The sequence below is a fragment of the Penicillium coprophilum genome (assembly GCF_028826855.1).
Source record: "Penicillium coprophilum strain IBT 35676 chromosome Unknown utg000004l_segment0_segment0, whole genome shotgun sequence".
Taxonomy (NCBI): Eukaryota; Fungi; Ascomycota; class Eurotiomycetes; order Eurotiales; family Aspergillaceae; genus Penicillium; species Penicillium coprophilum.
This window is the reverse complement of record NW_026622723.1, coordinates 5,453,207-5,479,706: the sequence shown is the minus strand read 5'-3', so window position 1 is coordinate 5,479,706 and position 26,500 is coordinate 5,453,207. Positions and strand designations below refer to the sequence as shown.

At 49.0% G+C, this 26,500-nt stretch overlaps 15 protein-coding genes across 15 annotated transcripts; 11 read left to right on the top strand and 4 right to left on the bottom strand.

Moving 5' to 3' along the window:
- Positions 1–149: 149 nt before the first annotated feature.
- N7500_006519 (Pumilio-family RNA binding repeat-containing protein) lies at positions 150–3,022 on the top strand (the record flags this gene model as incomplete). Its single annotated transcript, XM_056677663.1, has 7 exons — positions 150–260; positions 319–432; positions 489–1,517; positions 1,579–2,205; positions 2,321–2,600; positions 2,654–2,744; positions 2,809–3,022. 7 exons carry the CDS (start codon positions 150–152, stop codon positions 3,020–3,022), a joined length of 2,466 nt encoding a protein of 821 aa, XP_056532663.1.
- A 420-nt stretch (positions 3,023–3,442) lies between these two features.
- On the bottom strand, positions 3,443–4,022 carry N7500_006518 (DUF5572 domain-containing protein; the record flags this gene model as incomplete). Its single annotated transcript, XM_056677662.1, has 2 exons — positions 3,443–3,788; positions 3,841–4,022. The coding sequence occupies 2 exons, from the start codon at positions 4,020–4,022 to the stop codon at positions 3,443–3,445; spliced, it is 528 nt and encodes a 175-aa protein (XP_056532662.1).
- Positions 4,023–4,316: 294 nt separating this feature from the next.
- N7500_006517 (TFIIH/NER complex subunit SSL1) lies at positions 4,317–5,781 on the bottom strand (the record flags this gene model as incomplete). Its single annotated transcript, XM_056677661.1, has 3 exons — positions 4,317–5,112; positions 5,176–5,549; positions 5,599–5,781. The coding sequence occupies 3 exons, from the start codon at positions 5,779–5,781 to the stop codon at positions 4,317–4,319; spliced, it is 1,353 nt and encodes a 450-aa protein (XP_056532661.1).
- A 227-nt stretch (positions 5,782–6,008) lies between these two features.
- N7500_006516 (M1 family metallopeptidase) lies at positions 6,009–9,538 on the top strand (the record flags this gene model as incomplete). The annotated part of the gene is made up of 11 exons (XM_056677660.1): positions 6,009–6,250; positions 6,360–6,529; positions 6,600–7,246; positions 7,311–7,428; positions 7,499–7,615; positions 7,677–7,702; positions 7,761–7,971; positions 8,023–8,093; positions 8,168–8,610; positions 8,664–8,876; positions 8,944–9,538. 11 exons carry the CDS (start codon positions 6,009–6,011, stop codon positions 9,536–9,538), a joined length of 2,853 nt encoding a protein of 950 aa, XP_056532660.1.
- A 534-nt stretch (positions 9,539–10,072) lies between these two features.
- On the top strand, positions 10,073–11,071 carry N7500_006515 (Rab family GTPase YPT1; the record flags this gene model as incomplete). The annotated part of the gene is made up of 5 exons (XM_056677659.1): positions 10,073–10,083; positions 10,276–10,399; positions 10,465–10,512; positions 10,566–10,793; positions 10,877–11,071. The coding sequence occupies 5 exons, from the start codon at positions 10,073–10,075 to the stop codon at positions 11,069–11,071; spliced, it is 606 nt and encodes a 201-aa protein (XP_056532659.1).
- Positions 11,072–11,200: 129 nt separating this feature from the next.
- On the top strand, positions 11,201–11,513 carry N7500_006514 (uncharacterized protein; the record flags this gene model as incomplete). The annotated part of the gene is made up of 2 exons (XM_056677658.1): positions 11,201–11,407; positions 11,460–11,513. 2 exons carry the CDS (start codon positions 11,201–11,203, stop codon positions 11,511–11,513), a joined length of 261 nt encoding a protein of 86 aa, XP_056532658.1.
- A 595-nt stretch (positions 11,514–12,108) lies between these two features.
- pmp47 (putative peroxisomal membrane protein Pmp47) lies at positions 12,109–13,177 on the top strand (the record flags this gene model as incomplete). Its single annotated transcript, XM_056677657.1, has 3 exons — positions 12,109–12,221; positions 12,278–13,002; positions 13,062–13,177. 3 exons carry the CDS (start codon positions 12,109–12,111, stop codon positions 13,175–13,177), a joined length of 954 nt encoding a protein of 317 aa, XP_056532657.1.
- Positions 13,178–14,208: 1,031 nt separating this feature from the next.
- N7500_006512 (WD repeat protein) lies at positions 14,209–17,134 on the top strand (the record flags this gene model as incomplete). The annotated part of the gene is made up of 2 exons (XM_056677656.1): positions 14,209–16,858; positions 16,885–17,134. Exons 1-2 carry the CDS (start codon positions 14,235–14,237, stop codon positions 17,132–17,134), a joined length of 2,874 nt encoding a protein of 957 aa, XP_056532656.1. The 5' UTR covers positions 14,209–14,234.
- A 483-nt stretch (positions 17,135–17,617) lies between these two features.
- On the top strand, positions 17,618–18,594 carry N7500_006511 (WW domain-containing protein; the record flags this gene model as incomplete). Its single annotated transcript, XM_056677655.1, has 2 exons — positions 17,618–17,703; positions 17,757–18,594. 2 exons carry the CDS (start codon positions 17,618–17,620, stop codon positions 18,592–18,594), a joined length of 924 nt encoding a protein of 307 aa, XP_056532655.1.
- Positions 18,595–18,924: 330 nt separating this feature from the next.
- Positions 18,925–19,853, bottom strand: N7500_006510 (uncharacterized protein; the record flags this gene model as incomplete). The annotated part of the gene is made up of 3 exons (XM_056677654.1): positions 18,925–19,130; positions 19,197–19,289; positions 19,373–19,853. The coding sequence occupies 3 exons, from the start codon at positions 19,851–19,853 to the stop codon at positions 18,925–18,927; spliced, it is 780 nt and encodes a 259-aa protein (XP_056532654.1).
- Positions 19,854–20,006: 153 nt separating this feature from the next.
- On the top strand, positions 20,007–20,276 carry N7500_006509 (Non-classical export protein 1; the record flags this gene model as incomplete). The annotated part of the gene is made up of 2 exons (XM_056677653.1): positions 20,007–20,029; positions 20,099–20,276. 2 exons carry the CDS (start codon positions 20,007–20,009, stop codon positions 20,274–20,276), a joined length of 201 nt encoding a protein of 66 aa, XP_056532653.1.
- Positions 20,277–20,777: 501 nt separating this feature from the next.
- hsp70 (molecular chaperone Hsp70) lies at positions 20,778–22,688 on the bottom strand (the record flags this gene model as incomplete). Its single annotated transcript, XM_056677652.1, has 1 exon — positions 20,778–22,688. One exon carries the CDS (start codon positions 22,686–22,688, stop codon positions 20,778–20,780), a length of 1,911 nt encoding a protein of 636 aa, XP_056532652.1.
- Positions 22,689–24,044: 1,356 nt separating this feature from the next.
- Positions 24,045–24,534, top strand: N7500_006507 (uncharacterized protein; the record flags this gene model as incomplete). Its single annotated transcript, XM_056677651.1, has 3 exons — positions 24,045–24,150; positions 24,180–24,306; positions 24,426–24,534. The coding sequence occupies 3 exons, from the start codon at positions 24,045–24,047 to the stop codon at positions 24,532–24,534; spliced, it is 342 nt and encodes a 113-aa protein (XP_056532651.1).
- A 481-nt stretch (positions 24,535–25,015) lies between these two features.
- N7500_006506 (uncharacterized protein) lies at positions 25,016–25,367 on the top strand (the record flags this gene model as incomplete). Its single annotated transcript, XM_056677650.1, is given in 2 exon segments — positions 25,016–25,215; positions 25,226–25,367. The coding sequence occupies 2 exon segments, from the start codon at positions 25,016–25,018 to the stop codon at positions 25,365–25,367; spliced, it is 342 nt and encodes a 113-aa protein (XP_056532650.1).
- A 456-nt stretch (positions 25,368–25,823) lies between these two features.
- On the top strand, positions 25,824–26,325 carry N7500_006505 (histone H2A.Z-specific chaperone CHZ1; the record flags this gene model as incomplete). The annotated part of the gene is made up of 3 exons (XM_056677649.1): positions 25,824–25,949; positions 26,015–26,024; positions 26,123–26,325. 3 exons carry the CDS (start codon positions 25,824–25,826, stop codon positions 26,323–26,325), a joined length of 339 nt encoding a protein of 112 aa, XP_056532649.1.
- Between the last annotated feature and the right edge of the window lie 175 nt (positions 26,326–26,500).

Sequence of the window (26,500 nt, the reverse complement as noted above, 5' to 3'; positions counted from 1 at the left end):
CTTGGTTTCCCACGAGCCTGTTTGTCTCAACCTTCACGCAGCGACTTTATTCCCCTTTCATCGATTCTGTCTCTATCTCTATCTCTGTTTTTTTTTTTTTTTTTTTTTTCCTGTTTCTGTTTCACTCTTAATCTCTTCCAGTTGATAAAATGTCTACCTTAAGCGGACCTTCATCACTTGGTCGCATGGGGAACGGCGGACGGTATACCTCCAATGATGACATTGATGTGCGAAATCTCTCTTTTGGACATGAATCCTCGGTATGATTCTTGGGGAATAACCTTGAGCCAAATTTTTGACTGACCACTTTGGTTGCAGCAGAGCCCTCAGAACTCGGTTACTCATTACGGCTCTTCGGATGCGGCTGAAACATCCCGACATGGAAAATTGCAAGCCTTGTCTGGTGAAGGAGCCGAGCACTCATCGACCAAGGTATGTGTTTCCTGTGGCATTGATTCACGTGCGTGTATGTGTTCTCTTTCTCACAGTCCCAGAAGCAGAAGCTAGATCATATTAAAGTTGAACCTTTGAATGGACAAACATCAGATCTTGACAGAATACTGGCAAAGATTTCCCCCAAAACAATTTCTCTTCCACGTCCTGAAACCGATCGTTCTTCTGCTTTGTCTCAGATTACTCCGGCCACAGCGGTACCAGCTTTAACACTCACTGAAACAACTCATTCCTACCCCCAGGAAGACAAGACGGTAGAGCTGCTTCGCCTCAAGCAGGAGCTTCTTGCTGCAAATTCCAAAATCGCTCTGCAGGAACAAGAGCTTGCTCAAACCCGCGTGATAAAACATACCTTGGATCAGGCTCTCGGTCCGTCATCAGAAGCCGACTTCGGCAGCCGCGAAATTACAGAGCAGACTATTAGTCACCTGCAGAATGCCTTCAACGCATCGAGCTCTGCATTCAGTCAGTTCCAAGATGCATGGGGCGGCCAAGAAGATTCCCAATCTGATATCTCGGATCGATTGTCTACAGGAGCTTACAATAAATCTCGTGGGCTCTGGGTACAGAATGAGCCTGCCACTGACAGAGAATATGGAGAGAGCCTTTCAGGTACCAGCAGCTCTACAAGTCAGGACCCAAATCGGTTCTGGGGAGTCTCTAATGTGTATCCTCCGTTTGCCGGTCCAGCGTCTCTGCAATCACAAAGGGCAACATCGGGATCCTCTGCTAGCTCGTGTGGATTCTACTCACGTCCCATCGGAGAGCAGATGTTGTATCCTCCAGGACCCACCACTGCCGCTCGTCGCTCCATGACTCAAAGCAGTAGGGGTGGATCTCTATTTCCAATTCAGTCTTCTCCTTGGGGTGAGTATGCCTCTGGTTCCTCTAGTGAGCATACTCCCAAGTCACCTTCTTCGCCGAAGAGACCTCCGAGCGCCTTCCGGCAAGTTGGGCTTTACTCTGTACCCTCTTACTCCCATCGACCGATTGGAAGCCCTCTCTCACCCACTGCTACCGAGTTTACAGGAGCCAGCACAAATGAAGCCACATGGACCAACCCAGTAAGCGATAACATGATACATCCAGGCGTGTCGTGATTGCCTTTATTCTAACTCTTATTAGATGAGTGGTACTTCCATCCAGACGTACGTGTCCCCACTCGAACCACTCAACTATCGACGCCTGCTCGACAAGAATGTGTCGTGTGATTGGAAGTACATTGTAGACAAGATCATCTGCAACAATGACCAGCAAGCTTCAATTTTCTTGCAGCAAAAGCTCAAGGTTGGCACAACTGAGCAAAAATACGACATCATCGAGTCGATTGTGCATCAAGCCTACCCACTCATGGTCAACCGCTTTGGAAACTTCCTCATACAACGCTGCTTTGAGCATGGAACCCCGGAACAAGTCGTCGCCATCGCCAATGCGATCAGAGGCAACACGCTCAACCTCAGCATGGATGCGTTTGGCTGCCATGTGGTCCAAAAGGCGTTTGACTGCGTCTCAGAGGAGCATAAAGCTATCATGGTACATGAGCTTCTCCGCAGAATTCCTGAGACAGTGGTTCATCGATATGCATGCCATGTATGGCAGAAGCTCTTCGAGCTCCGATGGAGCGGTGAGCCTCCCCAGGTGATGGCCAAAGTGAACGAGGCTTTACGCGGAATGTGGCACGAGGTTGCCCTTGGAGAGACAGGAAGTCTGGTCGTCCAGAACATTTTTGAGAATTGCGTGGAGGAGGAAAAGGTGAGATTCCCCGTCAAGGCGAGCCGCTACCATATGTATCAAAACTTTCTTCTCGCTGTTCTGCTTCTCTATTTGGATCCTTACATCGACTAAACCAATGCTAATATTTTTGAAGCGACCCGCAATTGAAGAAGTACTGGCGAAGATCGATGTACTCGCTCATGGTCAATTCGGAAATTGGTGCATCCAACACATCTGCGAGCACGGTGCTCCCCATGACAAGAGCCGTGCTGTTGAACATGTTCTTCGGTGGGCTGTGGATTACAGCATGGACCAATTCGCATCTAAGATCGTGGAAAAATGCCTCAAGATTGGCGGTACGGAGTTCATGGACCATTATCTCTCTCGTGTCTGCACTGGCCGATCTGACCGACCTCGCATGCCATTGATCGACAGTAAGTTGCTGAGCTCTAAAACCACGAGCAGATGCTTATTTTTTGTTTTACAGTAGCGGGTGATCAGTACGGTAACTATCTCATCCAATGGATTTTGATGAATGCCGCACCTCATCAACGAGAGCTCGTGGCCAGTCACATTCGGTACTACTCCCTGAAAGTTGATTTTCTCCTTCAAGTGGTCTGAAATCTAACCTGATCTTACTAGGAAGCATATGGTCTCCCTTCGTGGCTCCAAATTTGGCTCTCGTGTGGCTATGCTCTGCTGCAACCCATCGCATGCTACACGCCCGAGTCCTGGCGCTGGAATGCAAATTGGCCGTTTCAACAGTTTCAACGAAGACAAATTTACCACGAGTCAGTCCGGTGGTCGTTTCAGCCGTGGACATCAATGGGGACCCAATTATGCGCCACTTCGCTGAGTCTGGCTACTTGATACTTCATATTCACTATCATTGCCGCGCAAAAAGAAAGGAAAAAAACCCCCATCAGAACCAATAATAAAGAAGAAAGAGCATCACTTGACCATTTCAACTCCTCTGCTTCAGGCAGACACAGTCTGTCTTTGCCGGGTTGCCTGATTGTGTTGTATCAATATCTGTTGACCCAGTTCCAAACTACCCAATCATTTCTGTGTTTCAATATTGCGAATTATCACTCCTTGCCGATTTATTCATTTGGCTCGCTACCCCCCGTGGTTATCGTTTGATTCAATCGTATAGATTGAGGCTTGCTGCGTGTCACTTTACTTTTTCTTTTAAGAAAACCATATTGTTATTCTCCAAATTCTATTCTATTCAGATATTTGATCCATTGTGACCTGATGCGGGTACAACATAATTTCAGGGGGCAGCGCTTGCAGTCTCATCGGAAGCAGGGACTTCATCTTTCTCCCATGGTTTTCGTCGCCGTGGTTTCTCACTGGAAATATCGTGGCCACTGAGCACTGTGTCCGGGATGTCTTGGATCCCAGGTATTGGCTGTCCCGTAGTGATCAGTTCCACAATGTGCGCAAAAGACGACGGGTAAGCAGGTTCAGGATGTGTTGAGCTCTCAGGCCCGGATGTGCTTGGGTCCGATGCTTCGGAGATTTGCAAGTCTGTGTTGCCTAGCCCTTGCTCCGTTGCCCGCGATACCAACCATGCTTTGAAGGCAGCGAAGTCAATAGCAGGAGTGAGCTTTTCTTTTCTATACTCAGATTAATACCCCGAGCTACTTTACGCAGGCATTCCCAGCATACCGTGAGAGATAGAAACACTTTGCTTGTAGGACAAGGTCGTCATCCCGGTTCATCTCCACCTCGGTGGCGGGAGTGTCGGGGTGACCAAGTATTATTGAGAGGCCATTTGCAAATTCGGGATCTGATGTGAAGGAATAAGATTGTAGCCGTTCGAATACTCGAGCATCGGAGGGCCGCGCCATTGTCTGATGAAGAGTAGAAAGGTCTAAGATGCGGAGAGGATGGCGTGGGGCAGTCGAAGCCAACTAGCCGAGGCTCATCCTTGTGTTCCAATTATGCACTCTACACGTTTTGACCCTTTTGGAGCCCTCTTCTACCTCCAAAACGGCGAAAAGCCACATCAAACTTGCAAGAAAAATCGTATTTTGTACATATAGACGCCATAAAACCCCCATGCTACCTTTCGGCCCGTGAACATAAAAATCCAGGGATATCTTGTGACGCCAAGCCATGCAATATTGAGACAATTCCACGCTTTAGACCGCGATATCCATTCGACCTGGCGCTAGTTTGGCTGCTTCAGAGTGTGTGGGTGTGCTTTTACTTTGACAGCCGGGACAGTTGTGCACGACCTCATGGGCAAAGAGATCGCAGTCAATACAGAAGTGATTACGACACGCGGTACACTCATAACGACTGCTCACGCTCATTCCCTTGGTCTGATTCTCGGCCATTTGCCAGTGATCCTCCAGAGGCACGGTCGGAAAAGAAAGACCACAGGCAAAGCAAGCAGAACTTCGCGAGGCTCGACGCCACGGCACCTCGACCCAGTTGATCAAGGGAAAGAGATGATGATACGATCGTGCCAGATGAGTTGAAAGAATCAATGTGAGCCCACAAGATGGGCATTCGGCGGGAAGACTACACACTTTGCTGTTGCATCGTGAGCAAAGATAGCCTCCTCGTGAGGGCTTTGAATGGCATGCGCAGAGAGATGGGTGGGACTCCACTGTACGAGAAGGGAACCCCATCATCAGTAAGGAGCTTGCAGACTCTTTCTGTGAGTAGGCAGCTGGGGGTGTAGTCACGTCCATCATCAACTCCCGAAAGTGTTGCTCATTCAGTGCTACTCCATATGCGGTTTCATCTCCACCGTTGGTTTTTGTGCAAAGTTCCCGGCAAATCGCAACTTGCGCTGCGAGTCCCACAATACCAACCCGAATTTTGTCGTTGATCAGGGTGTCTATCGTCTGGTGGATGTCTCCAGGGTCGGAGGAAAGGAGTGAACCATATATGAATAGCACTTCTCGGGTGCCATGGCTTGGTGTATGGCTAATTCACCGGTTAGTTTCATACAAATTTCCCAGACTACATGTAGCTGGTGTAAAGACATACAAAAGCGCACCACGTGCCATCTCCAATCCATTTTGAAGACTAGGCAAACCTTTCGGATCTTGTGTTTTGAGGGCTTGGATGGCCGCGAGATGTTCTGTTGGATTACCACTCATATCGCTGACTCGGAGCGCGAGACCATCTCTCAGGCCGAGGACACCAAGCTGGGAGATGGGATTTTGTTCAAAAAATTCTCTCACGAATTCCTGGGCATATCGGAGGGTCAACAAGTATCTCGTGGGTCGTAAATCTTTCTCAGACATGGATTGTGAAAGATCAAGAATCAGGATGAGATGTCGAATGATACCGCGCTGTAGTGGAGTTGTATCTTTCAAGAGCCTAGACGATCGATACACTTCAGCAAGGACACATAAACGCTACAAGGGCACGGGGTCAAAAACCTTTTTTTTCCAGCCTCTAGAAGACCTTCAACAGTGGAGTTGATGGTACCATCTGCACCCTCCACCAATGTCTCCCATGTTCTGGATAGTTCCCATTCTGCGCCTCCGCGCTGCTTTCTTTGGCTCGCGGATTATCCCCCCGAGTCACCTGTAAATCATCTTCATCTTCTGTGACATCCCCGACATATTCTTCATCGGAGTCGGCCATATTTGTAAATAAGAGTGGAGAGGGAAAGAGAGAGAGAGAGAGAGAGGATTCAAGCGGAAGACTGTAAATGGTCCAAGCTCCCGACGGAGCTCCGTTCAAAGAAGATCCTCCCTCTCTCTCCCCTTCGAGTCGCGAGTCGCGAGTCGCAAGCCACAAATATCAAACTAATATTTTCTTCGAAATAGCTCCGACGATAGCCGTAGACGGTCCAGCTAGAAATTCCCCCGATGTGGGGAAGAAGATTCATTCGAGCTGGCGTAGCAGTTGAAATCCGTCCAGTTACTGTCCGCCCTACCCCTCCTCTTCTTTCTCGCACACTACACAAACTTTCTCTTTCGCATTCTCCTCGACTACGACCTCGACTGCCTAAACCCGCTGCTACAGTAGATCTGAAATTCCCTCCTGTTAGGCATTGTTCCGCCGAAGTCCGCATGATGGTGTCTCAAGAGCGAGAGACACTTCCTGACGTGTGAGTGATGCCCCGCTTAGGTTATTTTATTTCTTTTCATCTTTCCACTTCCCACATTTGAGTCCCTTTCTTTTCTGAATTGCACCGTCGGAAACTGATATGACAACAGGGCTAAGCCTATCAACTACCATGTCTCTCTTTTCGACTTGCAGTTCGGTGGTTCATGGGAATACAAGGGTGCTTTGAAGATCGATCTCAAAGTGACCCGTGCTACTAGCGAGATTGTGCTGAACTCGAAGGAGATTGAAGTGCAAAACGCCGAGATATTAGGAAAAGACGGTACGTGTCGGAGCATATATCGTTGATGTGATAATGGGAGCAAATACTAATACAGGTCTTCGTGTCATAGGTACCCAATTGGCTACAGCATCCGGAATAACCTACGACAAGCAATCGGAGCGAGTCACGCTCGCTTTTTCGCAAGAGGTTGCGCCGGGAGATGTTGTGCTTTCCATCAAGTTTACGGGCACCATGAACAACGCCATGGCCGGCTTCTACCGCTCGAAGTATAAGCCCGTCGGCGAGCCGTCTCCCGACACCCCCAGGGAGGATGAATTTTACTACATGCTGAGCACTCAATTTGAGTCTTGCGACGCACGAAGGGCTTTCCCTTGTTTCGATGAGCCTAACTTGAAATCCACCTTCGATTTCGAGATCGAAGTCCCCAAGGGACAGACTGCACTGAGCAACATGCCTATTCAATCCGAAAGAGACGGCAACAAGCCCGGTTTGAAGTTTGTCACGTTCGAGAAGACGCCGGTGATGAGCACCTATCTTCTGGCTTGGGCAGTTGGTGACTTCGAATATGTTGAGGCTATGACCGAGCGAAAATACCAGGGGAAGAGTATTCCTGTTCGAGTGTACACCACCCGGGGGCTAAAAGACCAGGCTCGCTTTGCACTAGAATGTGCCCATCGCACCGTTGACTATTTCTCAGAAGTCTTCGAAATCGAATATCCCCTGCCTAAGGCTGATCTCCTGGCTGTTCACGAATTTGTGAGTTACCATCAATTCGCTATAAGCTCCAAGCTTTTGATTTGAGCTAATTGCGGATCTCTAGGCCATGGGTGCCATGGAGAATTGGGGTCTTGTGACCTATCGAACGACCGCTGTCCTCTTTGATGAAGGAACGTCGGACAACCGCTACAAGAACCGCATTGCCTATGTTGTAGCTCACGGTTAGTCCGTTCGTCCAATCTCTGGGTATCCGGGTGTCAAAATGGCTTTGCTAATTGGCTCGCTTTATAGAGCTGGCTCACCAGTGGTTTGGCAACCTCGTCACCATGGACTGGTGGAATGAGTTGTGGCTAAATGAGGGATTCGCAACTTGGGTCGGTTGGCTTGCCGTTGATCATTTCTATCCTGGTAAGTTTCTTTTTATCCTCTGGCCGATGAGCCTCCGACGCAGTATCTAATGTGCAAGCAGAATGGAACGTCTGGTCTCAGTTTGTCGTACGGAATGCCCGAGGTAATATCCATCATGTCAAGACCATTATTGACGTTCTCCCAGGCTGAAGGTGTGCAACAAGCATTCCAACTCGACTCGCTCCGCGCTTCCCATCCTATCGAAGTTCCCGTTCGGAATGCCCTCGAAGTGGACCAAATTTTCGACCATATCAGCTATCTGAAGGGAAGCTCTGTCATTCGCATGCTGAGTGTTCACCTCGGTAGGGAAACTTTCTTGCGTGGAGTTGCGGACTATCTCAAATCCCATGCATATGGTAAGGCGTCAAAGAAGAATATTATGAGGAACATCTGCTGAGTGGGTGTAGGAAATGCAACCACAAATGACCTGTGGTCTGCCCTGAGCAAAGCCTCCGGCCAGGACGTGCATTCTTTCATGGTAAGTAAATATCCAATCTCTGGTCCTTTTTTGACTCTTTTGGGTCAACTCGAGATCTAACTGATGTGTCCTAGGATCCCTGGATCCGCAAGATCGGTTTCCCTGTTGTCACCGTGACAGAGGAGCCCGGCCAAATCACCGTTAGCCAGAATCGATTCTTGTCTACCGGCGATGTGAAGCCAGAGGAAGATGAGACAAAATGGTGGATTCCCCTCGGCATCAAGTCTGGAACAAAGCTGGCTACTGTTGACACCCGTGCGCTCACTGCAAAATCAGACACTGTTGGAGGGGTTGGTGAGGACAAGTTTTACAAGATCAACAAGGACCTGTCTGGGTTCTATCGAACGAACTATCCCCCGGTGCATCTGGCAAAGCTGGGCCAGTCGCTTGATCTTCTGAGTACCGAGGACAAGATCGGTCTGCTCGGTGATGCGGCTGCTCTTGCAATCTCTGGCGAGGGCACTACACCTGCCTTGTTGGCTCTTTTGGAAGGCTTCAAGGAAGAAGGAAATTATCTGTGAGCAACATCTTACGGTCCTTTGCTACCATTTCTAACCCCTCATCCTGCAGTGTTTGGTCCCAAATCTCCGCGTCTCTGGCGAACCTCCGGTCGGTTTTCTCCCAAAACGAGAAAGTGGCCGAGGGATTGAAGCAGTTTACCCTTAAACTGGCTTCACCGGCTGCAGAACGTATTGGCTGGGAGTTCCAGTCCGATGAGGACTACCTCATTGTGCAGCTTCGGAAGCTGCTCATTGCAATGGCCTGTAATGCGGGTCATGAAGGGTGAGCTCTTGATCCTCGTCTCCGATTGTTGTTGAACATTTTTTAATACAACCTGAACCATTCATAGATTTGTCTCGGAGGCCAAGCGCCGTTTCGACCTATGGGCGACCGGAAAAGATACCAGTGCCATTCACACTAATCTGCGATCAGTGATCTTCGGCGTCAACGTGTCGGAGGGCGGCCGTAAGGAATACGATGCCGTGAAGGAAGAGTATATCCGAACCGACTCCGTGGATGGAAAAGAGATTTGCCTGTCCGCACTTGGACGTACGAAGGATGCTGCTCTGGTAAAGGACTACTTGAACTTCGTGTTTTCGGATCACGTGGCTGTGCAGGACCTTCACAGCGGTGCCGTATCTCTGGCCGCCAACTCGAAGGTCCGGCATTTGCTATGGCAGTACATCAAGGACAACTGGACTGCTGTTGAAACTCGATTGTCATTTAACAACGTTGTGTTTGAGCGTTTTGTTCGTATGGGTCTATCAAAATTTGCCGATCACCAGATCAGTGACGACATTGCGGCCTTCTTCAAGGACAAGGAAACGGGGGCCTATGACCGCGCACTCGTGATTGTTTCAGACAACATTCGAACCAATGCATCCTACAAGGAGCGTGAGGAGGCGTTGGTCCTCGAATGGCTGCAGGCACACGGCTACGCATAAAAGCCTTTCATCATGATGTCCAACGGAATATTTGTTCGAACAAACTTTGATTTTGACACAATTTAAAATGGGATTTCTAGATTTCTTCCGATCATGAGTCCGATGGGTGATATATCTAAGCTGAGTTATGCACGAGATAACACTTGAGCAGGTGATCTCGCATATGAAAAGTGGAATCAAGTATACCATCCCTGTGATATAGATGTTAGTAGAGAGATCAACGCGAGAAGATGTTTATGTGAAAAATGTACAAAACACCAAAAAAAGATGGAAATGATAGTAAATCCGAGAAGTGGTTTGTGACGTGAAACAAAGCTGCGCATCAGGTGCGTCTGGCTCCCTGCACCTCCTATCATTTCAGGCGACTGTTCCATCATTGTCCCCTCCCCCGACTTCCTAGGAACTTCGACTCCATCTTGTTTTTTTTTTTTTTTTTCTTTCTGAAGAACAAGAACAAAACCTCCTTTATATTCCTCTCGGACTTGTGTGTGCTTCATCTCCTCACTTCACCTTCTCCGTCTCTCAAGTCTCATCATGAATCCCGAGTGGTAAGCCTTCCATATCTCCCATCCCCCTCAAATTCCTATGCGCCCTGCTTTGGTCCACTCTATGAGCCTACTTGTGTGTTGAATTTGACTAATGTGATTTTGATTTTTAGAGTATCGCATTGCTGATTTGACCTCACCCGACCCAACTTCCCAAACTTGCCGATCTCCGTTGCCTAACCATCGAGATAGATACGATTACCTTTTCAAGCTGCTCCTCATCGGTGACTCCGGTGTCGGAAAGTCTTGCTTGCTGCTTCGTTTTGCCGATGATACCTACACTGAAAGCTACATCTCGACAATCGGCGTCGACTTCGTACGTCTCGGAATCTGTAGGGTATCTGGCTCTAAGAGAATAGCGGTACTGACGCGTCATCACAGAAAATCCGCACAATCGAACTCGATGGCAAGACCGTGAAGCTTCAGATCGTATGACTATTTTGAGCACCCAGCATATGAAGCAAAACTAATAATACATACAGTGGGACACCGCAGGCCAGGAGCGATTCCGTACCATCACATCTTCCTACTACCGGGGAGCTCATGGAATTTGCGTGGTTTACGATGTCACTGACATGGATTCCTTCAACAACGTGAAGCAGTGGCTTCAGGAGATTGACCGGTACGCCACGGAGGGTGTTAACAAGCTGCTCGTTGGAAACAAGAGCGATATGGAGGACAAGAAGGTCGTGGAATACACCGTTGCCAAGGTATGTTCACAGACAGGTTGAAAGCTATTGGGGCACCGAGAAGGAAGTCAGAGTATTAACATGTCTTGATTGCGTTCTTATAGGAGTTTGCTGACAGCCTCGGAATTCCTTTCCTCGAGACTTCGGCCAAGAACGCGTCGAACGTTGAGCAGGCATTCTTGACAATGGCACGGCAGATCAAGGAACGCATGGGAACTGCCACTGTCAACAACAAGCCGACTGTGCAGGTTGGTCAGGGCCAGGGTGTCCAGTCTGGATCGGCAGGTGGCTGCTGCTAAACGACACAATGTTCACGTTGTGTGGTGCGGTGCTTCACTTTGGCGCAATGTTACATCATGAATTGAGGGGTTCCAAGCGTGGTATCTAATCGGCAGAAGCCAGGCTTGTCAGGCCTTTGGAAACTCGGCATGTTCCTGGCAGGCAGGGGGAAGATTCTCCATGAGCTGGCAAACGTTATGATGATGCCGTTGAGGGTCCTTTCTTGCCTTGGATTCGCTTTAGACGACCTGTGTTCTATTCTCGTTTCTGCGTTTGCTTATGCGGTTACCGCTGGTTTCTGCGTTCTCATGATTTTCTGGCCACGTCTCTGCTCTATTACCTTGGCCCATCATCCTGTGTCTTTTTCCCCTTTCTATTTCCTATTTTCGCTTTTTTTTTTTTCTGTAGGTTGGATTTTTCTCTTGTGAATGGACTAATAGCGAGAACCTTGCGACTTCTTGAGGCATACTGCCTCATATGGGCCTACTTTTTTTTTTTTTTTTGGACTTTTTCGTCTTTGGTAAACCAGTGCATTGTACTATGTAGATTGCCCCTGAGTCAGATATATTTAAATGTACTCCGTAATTTGAGATGCGCCGTCAAGACATCTAGGAATGTAGATAATCACATGTAAATCACAGGCGCTGACTCCAAGTAGTAGATCATCATTAGCACATATAAGATACCTAGGTAGCCCGGAGATGTTACCTTCCAAGGGTGTACCTTGATATCCCGAAATGACAATTTATGCGAACGTGACACATTTTAAGTCAGTTGATTAGCATGCAGGTACCGAGGATCTCAAGAACTTCAATCAAACCAATTTCAAACTAACAATTTTTGTACAAGAGTATGCGGGCGTTTCGGAATGTAGTGGAGTTGGGAGCCGAGGCACAGCACTTCGGCAAAACGTCATGAACGTCCCATCCCCCTTGGAGCCGACACTCATTTCGATGGTCTTTTAAATCATTCTTCACCAGATATCTTTCATCCTCTTCCTCTTTACAGGTCACACGTCAAACCTGAACACGGTTCAATAATCCAAATAATCTTCATTATGTCTCAACCTGGAGCCGGGCAGAGAACAGCATCTGCTGCTGTTCAGCAGAGTGATAACATCGCGCACGCGCTGGCAGGTGCGGGAGGGGGGGTTCTGTCGATGGTCTTGACGTATGTGCATCCCCGCGTTATCCCCATCGCTGCCGCTAACCCCATACCCACTCTAGATATCCTCTAATCACTTTGTCGACAAGAGCCCAAGTGGAGTCGAAACGTGCCCACTCAACCACCCTTGACGCTGTACGCCGCATTGTACAGAGAGAAGGTATCTCAGGACTATACTCCGGCTTAGAATCAGCACTGTTTGGAATCAGCGTCACCAATTTTGTGTATTACTATTGGTACGAATTCACGCGTTCGGCCTTCGAGAAGGCCGCGATTCGGGGAGGTAGAGCCTCAAAAAAATTGACGACGGTGGAGTCTATGATTGCAGGCGCCATTGCAGGGAGCGCCACGGTGCTGATTACCAACCCGATCTGGGTTATCAATACTCGCATGACTGCTCGCAAGTCTGAAGCGGAGGAAACATTGCCTGGTGCCAAGAAAACCAAGGCATCCACCCTCAGCACCCTAATGGACCTACTTCGCCAGGAGGGCCCAAAGGCCCTCTTTGCCGGCGTCCTCCCGGCGTTGATCCTGGTGATCAACCCGATCCTGCAATACACCATATTTGAGCAATTGAAAAACATCGTGGAGCGCCGCCGGCGTATGACGCCGAAGGATGCCTTTTACTTAGGCGCACTGGGCAAAATCTTGGCCACCAGCCTCACCTATCCATATATCACCATCAAGAGCCGAGCGCACGTTGCGAGTAAGGAAGGCCCCAAGGAGAGCTTGAACGGAAGTTTGAAGAGGATTATTCAGGAAGAGGGCTGGAAGGGACTCTACAAGGGTAAGCATTTGTTTGGGAAGTCATACATGGTGGCTATTTGCTGACATATTCTCAATAAGGTATTGGGCCGAAGGTTACTCAGAGCGCCATCACTGCTGCATTCCTATTTGCGTTCAAGGACGTGCTGTATGATATGATGGTGGCTGCCCGTAGAAAGAGCCGCATTGCCAAATAGACAGGAACTGTTTCCAAGTCTACCAGAGCTATGTGACACCGCATATAGTCACAGTTTCTGGAGATCCAAGCTCTGCACTTTCAATGTCTACTATGTATACTTGTTCGAGTGCGAGTAATGACTTGGTGAAAGCTCTCAAGGTTCTCAAGTTTCTCGAAGTTCTCGAAGTTTTCGGCTCTTTCAAAGTGATACCCAGGTACTCTGCAAACATGTAGTTTAATTATTTACTGAAATCACTTTATATCTTCACATGAAGTCTACATCCACTGAAGACTATTATACGTACTTTTATATCACGAACAAGTCTATAGTTCAGATCTAATTGGCTTTCCGTGGTTCACCGCCCATCGCCACTCTTACCCGCGTTATCGCGTTCTCGACGCGATTCTGCTCTACCTAGGTATTTCTCCACACTTTCTCCTGTTATCATCTTCAATCTGGACAGTTTTCAATTCTGGTATTGATTTCACCCTGTTTGTCAATATCAATTTGAGCTTCTACACGTATTTCTCTCGGGTATGCTCCTCTCGATCGGTCTAGACAGTCAAACTCCTAATGCACGACAGATTTAAGCTTGCCTCTCCAGTCGCATCGCCTCTGTGACACTCGTACCCCTCGCTTGAAAGATCTGGTTTCCATACGGAAATTGTTAAATTCCATTCAGAAACAATGACCTGAACGGCTGTATTGCCCAAGATTTAGCTCTAACAGGGCCGTCGACGCTATACCGGGACAGTTTCTTTCCCAGCAAAGCTATCCGAGGGCATAGGCCGGTTTCTGCTGAAGGAAGGAGCAGAATCAGACCTGAGGACTTGACAGGCTGGGAAACAAGAACGGAAATTTTAGGTCCAGTGTGATCAAAGTGAGAGCGACGGGCGCCGGTGTTATGTCTTTCTCACTTTGCAATCGTCCGAGACCAGACGTGACCAAGCTCAAATTCATATCACTCCACTCAAACATGTGAGAAATCTCTTATTCCTTCCAGTATTAATATCTGACTTTTTTTTCTTCTTTTTTTCCTCTTTGCCTAGCTCAGAACCTCAGCAGTGCTACTAGAATGTCTCACAGCTTTTCCAGTTTTAACGACCAGGGTATAGTCCCTGCATTCCCTGGCCTATCAGCTCGAAGTATCCCTGAGAACCCAGACATTCAACGTGAGACTCTGCGTTTGCTAGTGCAGTATTCTGGGGTCTCCTCTCTGCCAGAGGAACCGTCAACTCCGGCCACTTCTGGGCATCCGCCTCGGGATACCTGGCAGACCCCACGGGCTGAGGTCCAGCCCAGTGGGGTATCACCGGTCCAGATACCACCGCGAATTACGCGTTCCTCAAGTGGCAGCCGTGCCATTCGACCTTCTTCTTCACATTCTGTCGCTCTTTCCTCTGGCAGCCCAACCCTGGTTTCTCCTCACAATTCCTCTCGCGCTTCCTCCTGCGCTCCTTCCCAACTTCGATCGCCTCCAACTGTCTCGGTTTCATCCTCATACAGCATCTCTCCCACTCATCGCGAGCGGCAGCGAACTCTCAGGGAGAGTGTGGCAATATCAAATGCCAGTAGGAACGATGAGATAGTTGCTCCTATATTCAAACAACAATCCGCTCACCCATCGGATACTGTATCATCTGCCAATAAATCGCCTCAATCCTCGCGGTCAATATCGCCGACAGTGGAACAAAATCTCATCCGTCGCTCCAGTCGGAATAGGGCCAAACCAATAAATTATTATGCCAACCCTTGGGTTAATCTTCGCCTTGAATCTGAAGAGCCAGGCACAAATGTCAAAGCTACTCAGGACCTAGTCGCGTCTGCTCCCAAGGAGCCGCGCCGTGTTTTACCACGCCGAGCAAATATCCAAAAGATGCTATACAAGCGTGAGCTTGGGGGTGGAAATAATCGCCCCATCGTCACCGATGTGGTCTCGGATCTGAGGCGATGGAAATCATGGCAAGGTGCTTCAGGCGATCTGCTTGTTCTAGCTTGGTCGCCTGATGGCACTCAGTTTGCGGCAGGTGCAGCAGCCAAATCAGACGAACATAATATGCAGTACAACAAAGCCAACAATCTCCTTTTAGGCGATCTTCAGTGCAATCGTTTGAAAGAAATTCCTGATCATTGGATTCCACGACCAACATCCTCAATGGTTGATGACCCGCGGCTTTTCATGAGCGTTAATAATATGCAATGGATTGGCAACCGACTCTACACTGCTAGTTTCGACAAAACTGTCAAGATCTGGGACGTGGAATCACTCTCTAACGTATCCTGTACCTATACCTTGCAGCATGAAACCCGAGTGGCAGTGATGTCCGTCTCGAAATTTGACCCGAATATATTGGCTACAGGGACAGAGTCAATCTTGGTCTGGGACACACGAGATCCGGAAAACTTAACATCAACTCTTCTTCCCATCGACCGCGATGCACGATATAAGCCCAACTTTGAGTTTTCATCAACGGCCCTGGCCTGGGGCCATACTCCATCCACTAAGGAATTCTTAGCCGGCGGCCTCGCAGAACCAGGGGAAGATCCAATATACAAAGGTCACTTAGGTTTGTGGCGAGCCCGCGAATCTGCATTTGAGACAGTCAGAATTGCGTCCAACTCACAAAACGTCTTCGACATTAAGTGGCATTCTTCATTGCCCATCTTTGCCACGGCCAGCCCGGAAGACCCCCACAGCGCACGGATCAAGGGCATTGGTATTACCACGAAGTCCATTGTGAGGGTGTTTAGCCTCAACTGTGACCTCCAAAAGCGTGTACCTAGCATAATGGAATTCTCTTGCCCGGCTTTGGATGTCAATGAGGTCAGTTTCTGTCCATTGGATTCTAACGGCACCTATATCACTGCTAGCTGCACGGATGGCAAGACCTATGTTTGGGACAATCGGAAGGGTGACAGGATTCTTCACCAACTTCAACATAATGCCCCTCTCAACCCAATTGATCACCAGCGAAGCCGGGAGACAGCAGACGTGGGGGTGAGGGTAGCTCTCTGGGGTTCATCTATGGACCAGTTCTACACCGGTGCGTCCGATGGTGTCCTCAAACGATGGGATATTCGCCGGTCACCTGAAGATGTCCTTGTTGAGGATGTCGCATCTTTCGATGAAGAGATCATGTGCGCTGCATTCACCGAAGATCAATCTCATCTCCTTGTGGGAGGTTCTGGAGGAGGGGTACACGTACTGTCATCAGGACCTTGTTCGGACCCGAATATGACAACTTTCGACTTCGAACACGCCCCAGAGCCTGAAAAGCCCAGGGATAGTGGTGTGCTTGCGGGAAACCAGCTTATCTTATCCGGCCAGGTCGTTAGGCATGAGACATTTGGTATGGGCCAAGGGCCCTCTTACACGGGGCCCTTTGCCTCGTGGGCTCGGAATATCGCACCAGAGGTTTCTTCTGAACGAATTGGGCAACTCCCTTTGCTCGAAAAATTTCAAATCCAACAGTTGGATGGACCGCCGCCAGAGGATCGTCATGGACTCGACCTGAATCAGCGACGGGAGGTTGAAAGACAGATACAACTTGCGGAAATACGAAATCGAGGATTCCATAAGAGAAAACGCCAGGAGCATGATGATCCTTCTACGTATATCTCAAATCGCCCCGTATTCCTGTCTTCTCTCGGCTCTTCCCGCCCTGGGAAGAAGAGAAAGAAAAAGTTGAGAAAATCGAAGTGAAGAAGGAAGAAAATCGAGACAGGCGAGATGATCTCGGTGAGAATGAAGGGAAGGCCAAGAAAAAATCTCGCACCAAAAAGAAGGCTCGCAGGGTCCCGATAATCAGCAACACTGAGGATGTTGACCTCACCCTCCTAGACTCAGATCCGGAGATAGAGACGTCCAACCGGCATCGGTTTGACCTTGAAGAACTACTTGAAGTCCTCGAAGAAGATAACTGGTTCCCAGCCAGTGGAGAAGTCGATCCCAATATCCAAAAGGAGATCGTTTAATATGATATCCTGATACTGTTAATGTATTTTGCATAGCATTGAAGCGTGGGAGTTTTGATTTGGTGTTTTAGATATCAAGGTTACTATGTTACAGTGAAAGAGCTACGATGCCTGTGGTAGGTCAAGAGAATCTGACATATTGAAATCTTGAATGTGGTAGCCTGTAGATAAATATATACAGGAATATGCCTATATATGTAGATATATATATATAGGCATATATAATATCTATGCAGTAGATATGGTGACATCAAGGTCATTGAGGCGCAGTCTATATGCCTAAGGCCATCATTTCCCGCTTATTCCTGTTATTTATCCCATGGAAAGAACTCTCTCTTTCTTTTACTCTCTGTTCTTTGTTACTATTTTTACCCTTACTCTCTCTCTCCCTCTTTGAACTTGATCTGATTTTAGCTATAACCAACGCCATTATCGTAGCTCAAGTTAACCTAATCCATTCAAAGGAATCATACCTGTCACATCATGTCGTTCGCCCCGCCTTCCGGGCCTCCCCCACCCTCGGTCCCCGATGGATGGAAAGCGCAATATGATGATCGATACCACGCTTGGTACGTACATGCATTTACTCATCTTACAACCTAATGTACTGACAATTAGCCAGGTTCTATGTGGACCTTGCCACGGGCAAATCGCAATGGGATCGCCCCGAAGGCCCCCCACCGCGCGATGACGGCAACTTTCCAACCAATTCCCTCCCTCCATCATACGGCAATGCCGGACCTGGCGATCCAGCAGTAATGGCCAATGTGGGAGACCAGAAGCAACACATGGGATCAAACAACCCCTATAACCCTTCAACACATACTGGCGCAGGCAACGCTAGTCCTCACATGATTGACGAGGATGCACGACTTGCTGCCAAGCTGCAAGCCGAAGAAGACGCCCGGGCCCACGCACGAGGAACTGGAGCCGGAATAGGAGATCGCGGTGCCTCAACCGATTATTACAATGATGCCTCGCGGCCCCAGTCCACCGGCCCAGGCGGGTATGCGGCAGGCCCAGCATCGCATAGCCCGATGCCTGAGCAGGAACAGAAGCGTAGCAAGGGTGGATTTTTGAGCAAGCTGTTGGGCAAGAGCTCGAGCTCAAGCAGCAGGCCGCCTCGACCGCAGCAACAGTATGCCTCGTATGCTCAGCAAGGCCCTCCGCCCGGTGCATACTACGGCGGTGGCTATCCTCCGCAGCATGGCCCTCAGCCTGGGTATGGACATCCCGGACCGGGATATGGAGGTGGATATGGGGGATACCCGCAGCAGGGTGGGTATTACCAGCAGCAACCGGCTCGCAGGCAAGGTGGGGGAGGTATGGGAACCGCCGGTGCTGCTGCTCTAGGTGTTGGCGGTGGTTTGCTTGGTGGTATGCTAATTGCCGATGCTATGGATGATGATCATGATGATTACGGCGGTGGGGATGATTATGGTGATGATGGTGGTGATTGATGACTTTTGAGGTGACTCCTAGGTTTGGTTGCGTTTCAGTTTCTTTGCTATATTTTTTTTTTCTTCTGCTTTAGTTTGTTACTGGGATGGACTTCGGGATAAAGGACCTCCCTCTCTGTACAGCTCGAGGGACTTCTAGGCGCTTTGACATCCGGAGCATATGGGAGTATTGCTTTTGTTTCGCCCAGACAGCTCTAGTCATTTATCAGAATTTGGCTCCAAACTTTATGAGCCATGAGCAGCTCCTGTTAACTTGTATCATACAACCAGTCACGAGACAATGACAAGATACCGTGTCAAGAGCAGTCAATATAATAAAGTAATGGTCTTTTATCCGCGTCTCCGGGCAGGACCACTGGTATCTCTACCAGTTGAACCAGCCAGAGTCGCATCGTTGGCCGTGGGATTAGGGGCACTGGTGCCCGCCATCCAACTGGCCAGATCAAATCCACCACCAGTCATGGCATTGGTGGTGGCACCGGTGATAGGCGACGAACGGGAATGTTGCTCAAATTCGGCGCGCATCTCAGGATCCACTAGACAACAGAGTTAGGCACCAAACACTGAATCAGGACCAAAAAAGGCTGAGGCAATAGACATACTATTATCCATGAGCTTGGGCATGACAAACATGAGACCCAGCGCGACAACCGCAAGCAAGACCATTGGGTTCTTGACAAGACTCAAGGGAGAGACTACGATGCAAAGGTTAGCGCGACTATATAAATCTACTGCAGCTCGTATCTGTGGGGGGGGAACAGAGAAGGGGCAAGCTCACATTGAGCACGCTGCTCATAGAAGACCTTCCGTCCAAGAACTTTAGCCTCGACGACCACATCAGCCTGCTTCTTTCCAGTAATATCCACAATATGTTTCTCCGCGCCACGATTATTCCATGGGTTTCCGCGGAAAGTCTCCCAGATACCGAGAATGGATCCATCAGCCGCAACATCGACACGGTAGGGGGCGAAGACGTAGTCGCCAGCGGAGCGGATATCGAGCAAGTATGACTCTGGCTGAGCATCCGGACCGGAAGATGGGATATCATGGAATACGAATGTCGCCGAGCGGGTCAGCGATGCGGAGAGGATGTGATCTTTCCCACCCAAGGGGAGAGTGGTGAGAGTGGCATGGCTCGTTGCGGGGAGGACATGCGGATTTGGGAGGGCATTTGAGGCGGGGATGGTGATAGTCAAAGAGCTGGCGGAAACAAGACTGCTGGCTCCCAGCAGGAGAAGAGAGGAAAGCGAGAAACGCATGACGATGTGTTGCGGTGGAAGAACTCCGGAAGGGCCATGGACCGGCCAGCAAGCAGCATTCACATCACGTGATAACTGTCATCTCCAACTCTTGGACGACAAGCATCTCGAAGCACCGAAGTCACCGTCTTGTTTTGCCAAACCTAGAGCATCATGCCTGTCTACCTTATTTCCAGGTAATTGATGGCCTCCAACAGTCCGGCTGTCTCCGACAAGAGATGTATCTTCTAATGCCATATAAATAGGATCGCTGATCCCCTCTTCGCCCTGACCATGGGCGTCTCTGCTGCCCTCACTCGCATCCGCCGTGACCAGCGCGAACAACACCCCGAACACGCATCAGAAATCACATACGGAAGCATCGTACAAACGAGCGGACGTCGGTTACAACGGTGGTGGAATGGAGACTTCCAGGACCTTTGACCGGGAATTGCAATGCATCATCGGTTTGGAGTTTTGGACTTGGGCGATTCTCTCGCAAAGACGATTCATATCATTGGATCTTATATTCGATTTGTACATATATCCACCTACACGAACTAGTCGTCCAATTGCATGGTCATGCTATTTATTATATACACACTTGCAAGGTTAGGGGTTGCGGTTTCTGTATAGCTTCAATGAAGTATGTCGTTCGTAATGAAAGCACAGAGTCCAAATCAGAACCGCTCGTAAGGAGCTCAAGTTGTCCAACAAGAATAATATATTGTGTTCTACAATCTACACAATCTACACAAAATAATGGTGTTTTTGAATTAGAAATAATTTTCATTCACTAGGATTTTTTTCCTAGAAAAAGAGATAACCTTGTATCTATGCAATCATGCGCAAAAAGAAACCTTGATACCCCATAAGTTCGTAAAACAAGACGTGAAAGTAAACGAGTGCCAAATGGCAAAGAAAGAATCAATTAGAGCGAAACGCTTAGTCGAGCTCCTCGGGCTTCTCCTCAACCTCGTCAGCGGAGCGAGCACCACCCTCGGGGGCACCGGCGCCAGGGGGAGCCTGGCCACCGTAAGCAGCAGAGATGATGGGGTTGGCAACAGCCTCAAGCTCCTTCTGCTGAGACTCGTACTCGTCCTTCTCAGCGGTCTGGTTGCTGTCGAGCCAGCCGATAACCTCGGTGATCTTGTCCTCAACCTTCTTCTTGTCATCCTCGGAGATCTGGAGCTTGCCCTCGGACAGAGTGTTCTTGAGGGAGTAGGCGTAAGACTCGAGGCCGTTCTTGGCCTGGATACGAGCAGACTCAAGCTCATCCTCCTCCTTGTACTTCTCAGCCTCGGAAAGCATGCGCTCGATTTCCTCCTTGGAAAGACGTCCCTTGTCGTTGGTGATGGTGATCTTGTTGGACTTTCCGGTACCCTTCTCGAGAGCGGAGACGTTCATGATACCGTTGGCATCAACGTCGAAGGTGACCTCAACTTGGGGAACACCGCGGGGGGCGGGGGGAATGCCAGTGAGCTCGAACTTTCCGAGAAGGTTGTTGTCCTTGGTGCGAGCACGCTCACCCTCGAAGACCTGGATCAGGACACCGGGCTGGTTGTCAGAGTAGGTGGAGAAGGTCTCGGACTTCTTGGTGGGGATAGTGGTGTTGCGCTTAATCAAAGGAGTCATGACACCACCAGCGGTCTCAATACCGAGGGAAAGAGGAGCGACGTCGAGAAGCAGGATCTCGTTGGTGGACTTGGAAGACTGGTCACCAGACAGAATGGCGGCCTGGACGGCGGCACCGTAGGCAACGGCCTCATCGGGGTTGATGGACTTGTTGGCGTCCTTGTTGAAGAAGTCGGAGACGAGCTTCTGGATCTTAGGAATACGGGTAGAACCACCGACGAGGACAATCTCGTGAACAGAGGACTTGTCGATCTTGGCGTCACGGAGGACACGCTCGACAGGCTCCATAGTGCCGCGGAAGAGGTCCTGGCAGAGCTCCTCGAAACGGGCACGGGTGATGGAAGTGTAGAAGTCAACACCCTCGAAGAGAGAGTCGATCTCGATGGAGGTCTGGGCAGCGGAAGAGAGGGTGCGCTTGGCACGCTCGCAAGCGGTGCGGAGACGACGGAGAGCGCGGGCGTTGGTGGTCAGGTCCTTCTTGTGCTTGCGCTTGAACTCGTTGACGAAGTGGTTGACAAGACGGTTGTCGAAGTCCTCACCACCCAAGTGGGTGTCACCAGCAGTGGCCTTGACCTCGAAGATACCCTCTTCGATAGTCAGGAGGGAAACATCGAAAGTACCACCACCGAGATCGAAGATCAGAACGTTGCGCTCACCCTCGACCTTCTTATCAAGACCGTAGGCAATAGCAGCGGCAGTGGGCTCGTTGATGATACGGAGGACGTTGAGACCGGCGATGAGACCGGCATCCTTGGTAGCCTGACGCTGAGAGTCGTTGAAGTAGGCAGGGACAGTGATGACAGCGTTGTTGACGGTGCCACCGAGGTAAGCCTCGGCAGTCTCACGCATCTTGACGAGGATCATGGCGGAGATCTCCTCAGGAGTGAACTGCTTGGCCTCACCCTTGAACTCAACCTCGATGACGGGCTTGGTAGCCTTCTCGACGATCTTGAAAGGCCAGTGCTTCATATCGGCCTGGACCTCAGCGTCCTGAAAGCGGCGACCAATGAGACGCTTGGCATCGAAGACAGTGTTGTGGGGGTTCATAGCGACTTGGTTCTTGGCGGCATCACCGATGAGACGCTCGGTGTCGGTGAAACCGACGAACGAGGGGGTGGTGCGGTTACCCTGGTCGTTGGCGATGATTTCAATGCGGTCATCGCGGAAGACACCTACACAAGAGTAGGTGGTTCCCAGATCAATACCGACGGCGGGAGCCATGGTGAATGTGTGTTATCGTTAAAAAGAAAGGAAAAAAGGGAGTTATAAGAGATTCGTGTGTCAAGAGAGTAGTGTACAGAGAGTAATAGGGTATTTGGAAAGTGAATAAAGGAAGAGAAGAGGAAGAGGGCTGAGAAAAGCTCCTATATAGTGAGCGGTGTATTGCTCCAGAAGCTTCTAGAGGGAGCCTTCCACGGGGATCCATGAGATTCCATGAGCTTCGATGTCCTAGCAACGAACTCATTACGTCCTTCATTAAGACTCTAGTAAGTTCCAGATGAGCCCAATGGAGTCATCAGGTCTACATATTCCTTGATTGTTTCTAAGTTTCTTCTCAATATCAATTATTTGTCTTCTTTCCCTTCTGTTTGATGATGCAACAATTTCTTTGATGTTCTCAGCTTTTTTTTTTTTTGGCGGGGTATGATGTAATAGTGGGATGACTACATCCCCCCGTATTGTAATACAATACAAGATTACCCGTCGCAGACCCGGGTATCGATGTTTTGAAAAAAACACCTGGTGGTTATGTATGCGTCATGATGATTCATGATAAAACCACACGGTCATCCGTTCTGGATTATGTAATCTCATGTTCGTTAACTAACTAGATGATGGTCGTTGTTTGGATACTTTCAGTCTCTGTGGTCCCCTCAGATACTATTTTAGGTCTTCCATCTTCCCCCTAATTGATGTGATATTTAAAGTACAACAGATATTGCAGACGGTGCAATTTCATCGCCAAGAGTATGGTTTGTACCATCGCATACAAAATAGCTTGCAATCTACACCTGGCCAAATCGGAGTCAACCCGGAGAAGTTAGCATCTGCCCGAGATCTTACTCCTTTGAAGCCTTCGAACAATAGGATCTAACCTTTTGAGATGTAGTGTACATAACATGAGCCTTAAAACTCGGTTCAATGGGGCATTGCTGAGTTACTGGCAATTGCGAATATTTCTCCAATCGCACATAGAAAGAGAAACAGTTTCCGTAGTTATCACTTGAAAATCGATCTCATCTTAAGCTAACCTTGTCATTTTCATTCCTGTGGGGCCCTCTTTCCCACCATATTCGCTGTACCGAAGCCTATGGGCCCGATGACATTGAGGTCAAAATGGAGCAACAGAGTATAGACCCAGAAGGCTCAACTCTCCAACAATATAAAGGTGGCAGAGACTGCAGTGGATGATGAGAACATCTATTTCAAGGAAGAAGCAACTGCCATTGAACAAGAGACACAACAGCCCCGAAATTGCTGCATTACTTGATTGATGACCCCAACGCACCGACGATCATCTTCTGTTATGTGTTCCCTTGGTAAATTTTCCTATCCCTGGAGCCTCCCCCATCGCAGATGAGTAACTTATGCATAACCTCCATCTTATTTGGGAGAATTTCACATCACTCTGCCGGCCACTTCATGGCCAGAGTCTTCCCTGATTGGAAGATTGGGCTACCTGGTACTTGCTGATCTTTTGACCTGAACCAGCCCCATGGAGTCTCAAGAAGCGTGTATTGGCCACACTGACTGCAAATTCTGTGGCTATTTACAGCCCGGAAGATGGCTCTCATCGTTCTTGTAGAGCTTTTATACGGCACGCGAGTCAAATTCAGCGGTTGCGATCCTTTTCATGCTTTCAATAGTATGGATTGACTACTCCTTCGCTGCTCTTGCCTGATACATCGTTTTGCCTGATCCGGATTACAACATACATCTGGCTTTAGTTTGATGCAGACGACATCGTTCAAACCCTTCCTCTGCTGGGTGGCGCCTTAAGATCCAGTGGCCAACTCCACTGGCTCAGGCATTGGTGACAGGCTTTCTCAATCACTCGTCGAATTAGTCAAATGTGAGCTGGAATAGATGCTCCATTATGACGACCCCATACTGGACGCAGGTCATTTTGTTCTTGGATTTTGTGTCCAATCAATGGGTTTTACTTCCTACAGCGGAGTGGGGGAGCTCAAGTTTCTTCAAGCACAGCCTCATGTCAAACAGCCTTTTCCTAGGCAATAATGGTACAAATTACCCAGCTCTTGACGTGCTTAACCCGGAAAATTGTCTACATACAACCGTTGATAAGGAGCATGGGCCGATGTACATGATTGCAAAATGTCTGATGACTCTTTCTGACTACGCCAAATTTCCAGCGCCGGTCACTTGAATCTTGGCCTTTGGATACGCAGAGGCTTCAGGGAATATCCGAAGGATCTGGTCATCTTGTAAAGCAGAGATATCTACCGGGGCATTATTCATCACCAGTAGCATGACCGTTTCAAGACTTTCAGCGTTGTTCAGAGACAGTATATAGCGATTCCATGGTCATGGTATGCTACTCATGCTACTCTATTCTCGGTAAAACTTGTAATCTCGATTATATTTCTTGGACTCGTCTATCTATTCATTCAAACCTGGGCCTTATTTATGGAACCTGCGAGTGCTGCAGTCCTAGTCATTCCGCTTGCTTGGCCTTACGCCATCTCCAACTACTAGCAACTTTAGACTGCCTCTTTCAGAAACTAATGTATGGCTAGAATGGTCTACAGAGAAGTCGGCCCACCCACACCCCCCGTGGTCCTTCTTTCTATGGATTTATGGCGGGTGACACCTGGTATCGTGCGCCGTAGGTGCCCCAAGACCAAGAGATTGCTCAATACATGGAGTTTACCGTCGTAATCTTGAGCTCTAAAGGCGGTTCAATTACCTTTTGTCCACATTTGGTCCCGGATACAATCTCAACATGTTGCTTGTCCTTTTTTGGAGTACAGACAAAAGAAGTGCCCTAGTAGCTGCGATGTTGCCGATGGCCAGGGGCAATTACTACTTGCCCATATAAACGCATTACATCCGATTATCTTGACACAGAAGTGATTTCCAATAACATGCTTGCTTTGCGTGTTCAATTGATCTCCAGTCCCTTTTCAATTGGTACTTGTGCTTGATGCCTCAGGGCAAGATTTGTCACGGGGCTTGATCACCCACGACAGCCAATCAGACGACGCGGTCTCGTCCTTACAGGATGTTTTGGTTTGAGGGGACTTTACTTTGCAGACCGTCTTTTAAATTCCCCTTGTCCCCTTTCCACCAACCATCCTTCTTACAATTCTCCATCCACTCCGAATAAATCTCATTATGGCTGACCAGGCGACCATCTCCAACTCCAACGAAGAAGCCTTCGCCAAGGGCAAGGGCAAGGCTGACCCCACGCAAGATATGAGCATGGATGAGGAGAGCGACTCGGACAGCGAGAACGAGATTGTGAGTCTGCATTTCCACGCCAAAACATGTACTTCCTTTATGCTGACTTTCTTGCGTGTCACTAGGTTGACAATGGTGTGTACCCCACTATCCCCCTAGCAACCCATGTCTGAATGACCACATGCGCCATAACGATCATAAATTGCCTCCATACTGACCCTTTCTGTTACCAGACGAGGATGATGACACGCAAGACAACCTTAACGACCCCATTGACCAGAGCAACATCATCCAGGGTGGCCGACGCACACGCGGCAAGGTCATCGATTACTCCAAGATCTCCACCGATGAGATGGATGATGATGAGGATGATGATGAGGAATACGAGAGCCGCGAGGACAACCAAACCAACGATGATGATCAAATGCGCGACTAAGCTCGATGAATACAAAACTACCCGGTGGCATGGAATTGCTTTGAACGATAGGCGCCACGGATCGGTCCAATGTTTTTTTTTACGCGTGACCATAACATGTCACGCGACCCTGTGATGACAATGAATCAATGAATATCTCTTCGGATTTTCCAACCCTGTTGATATTTACTTTGTC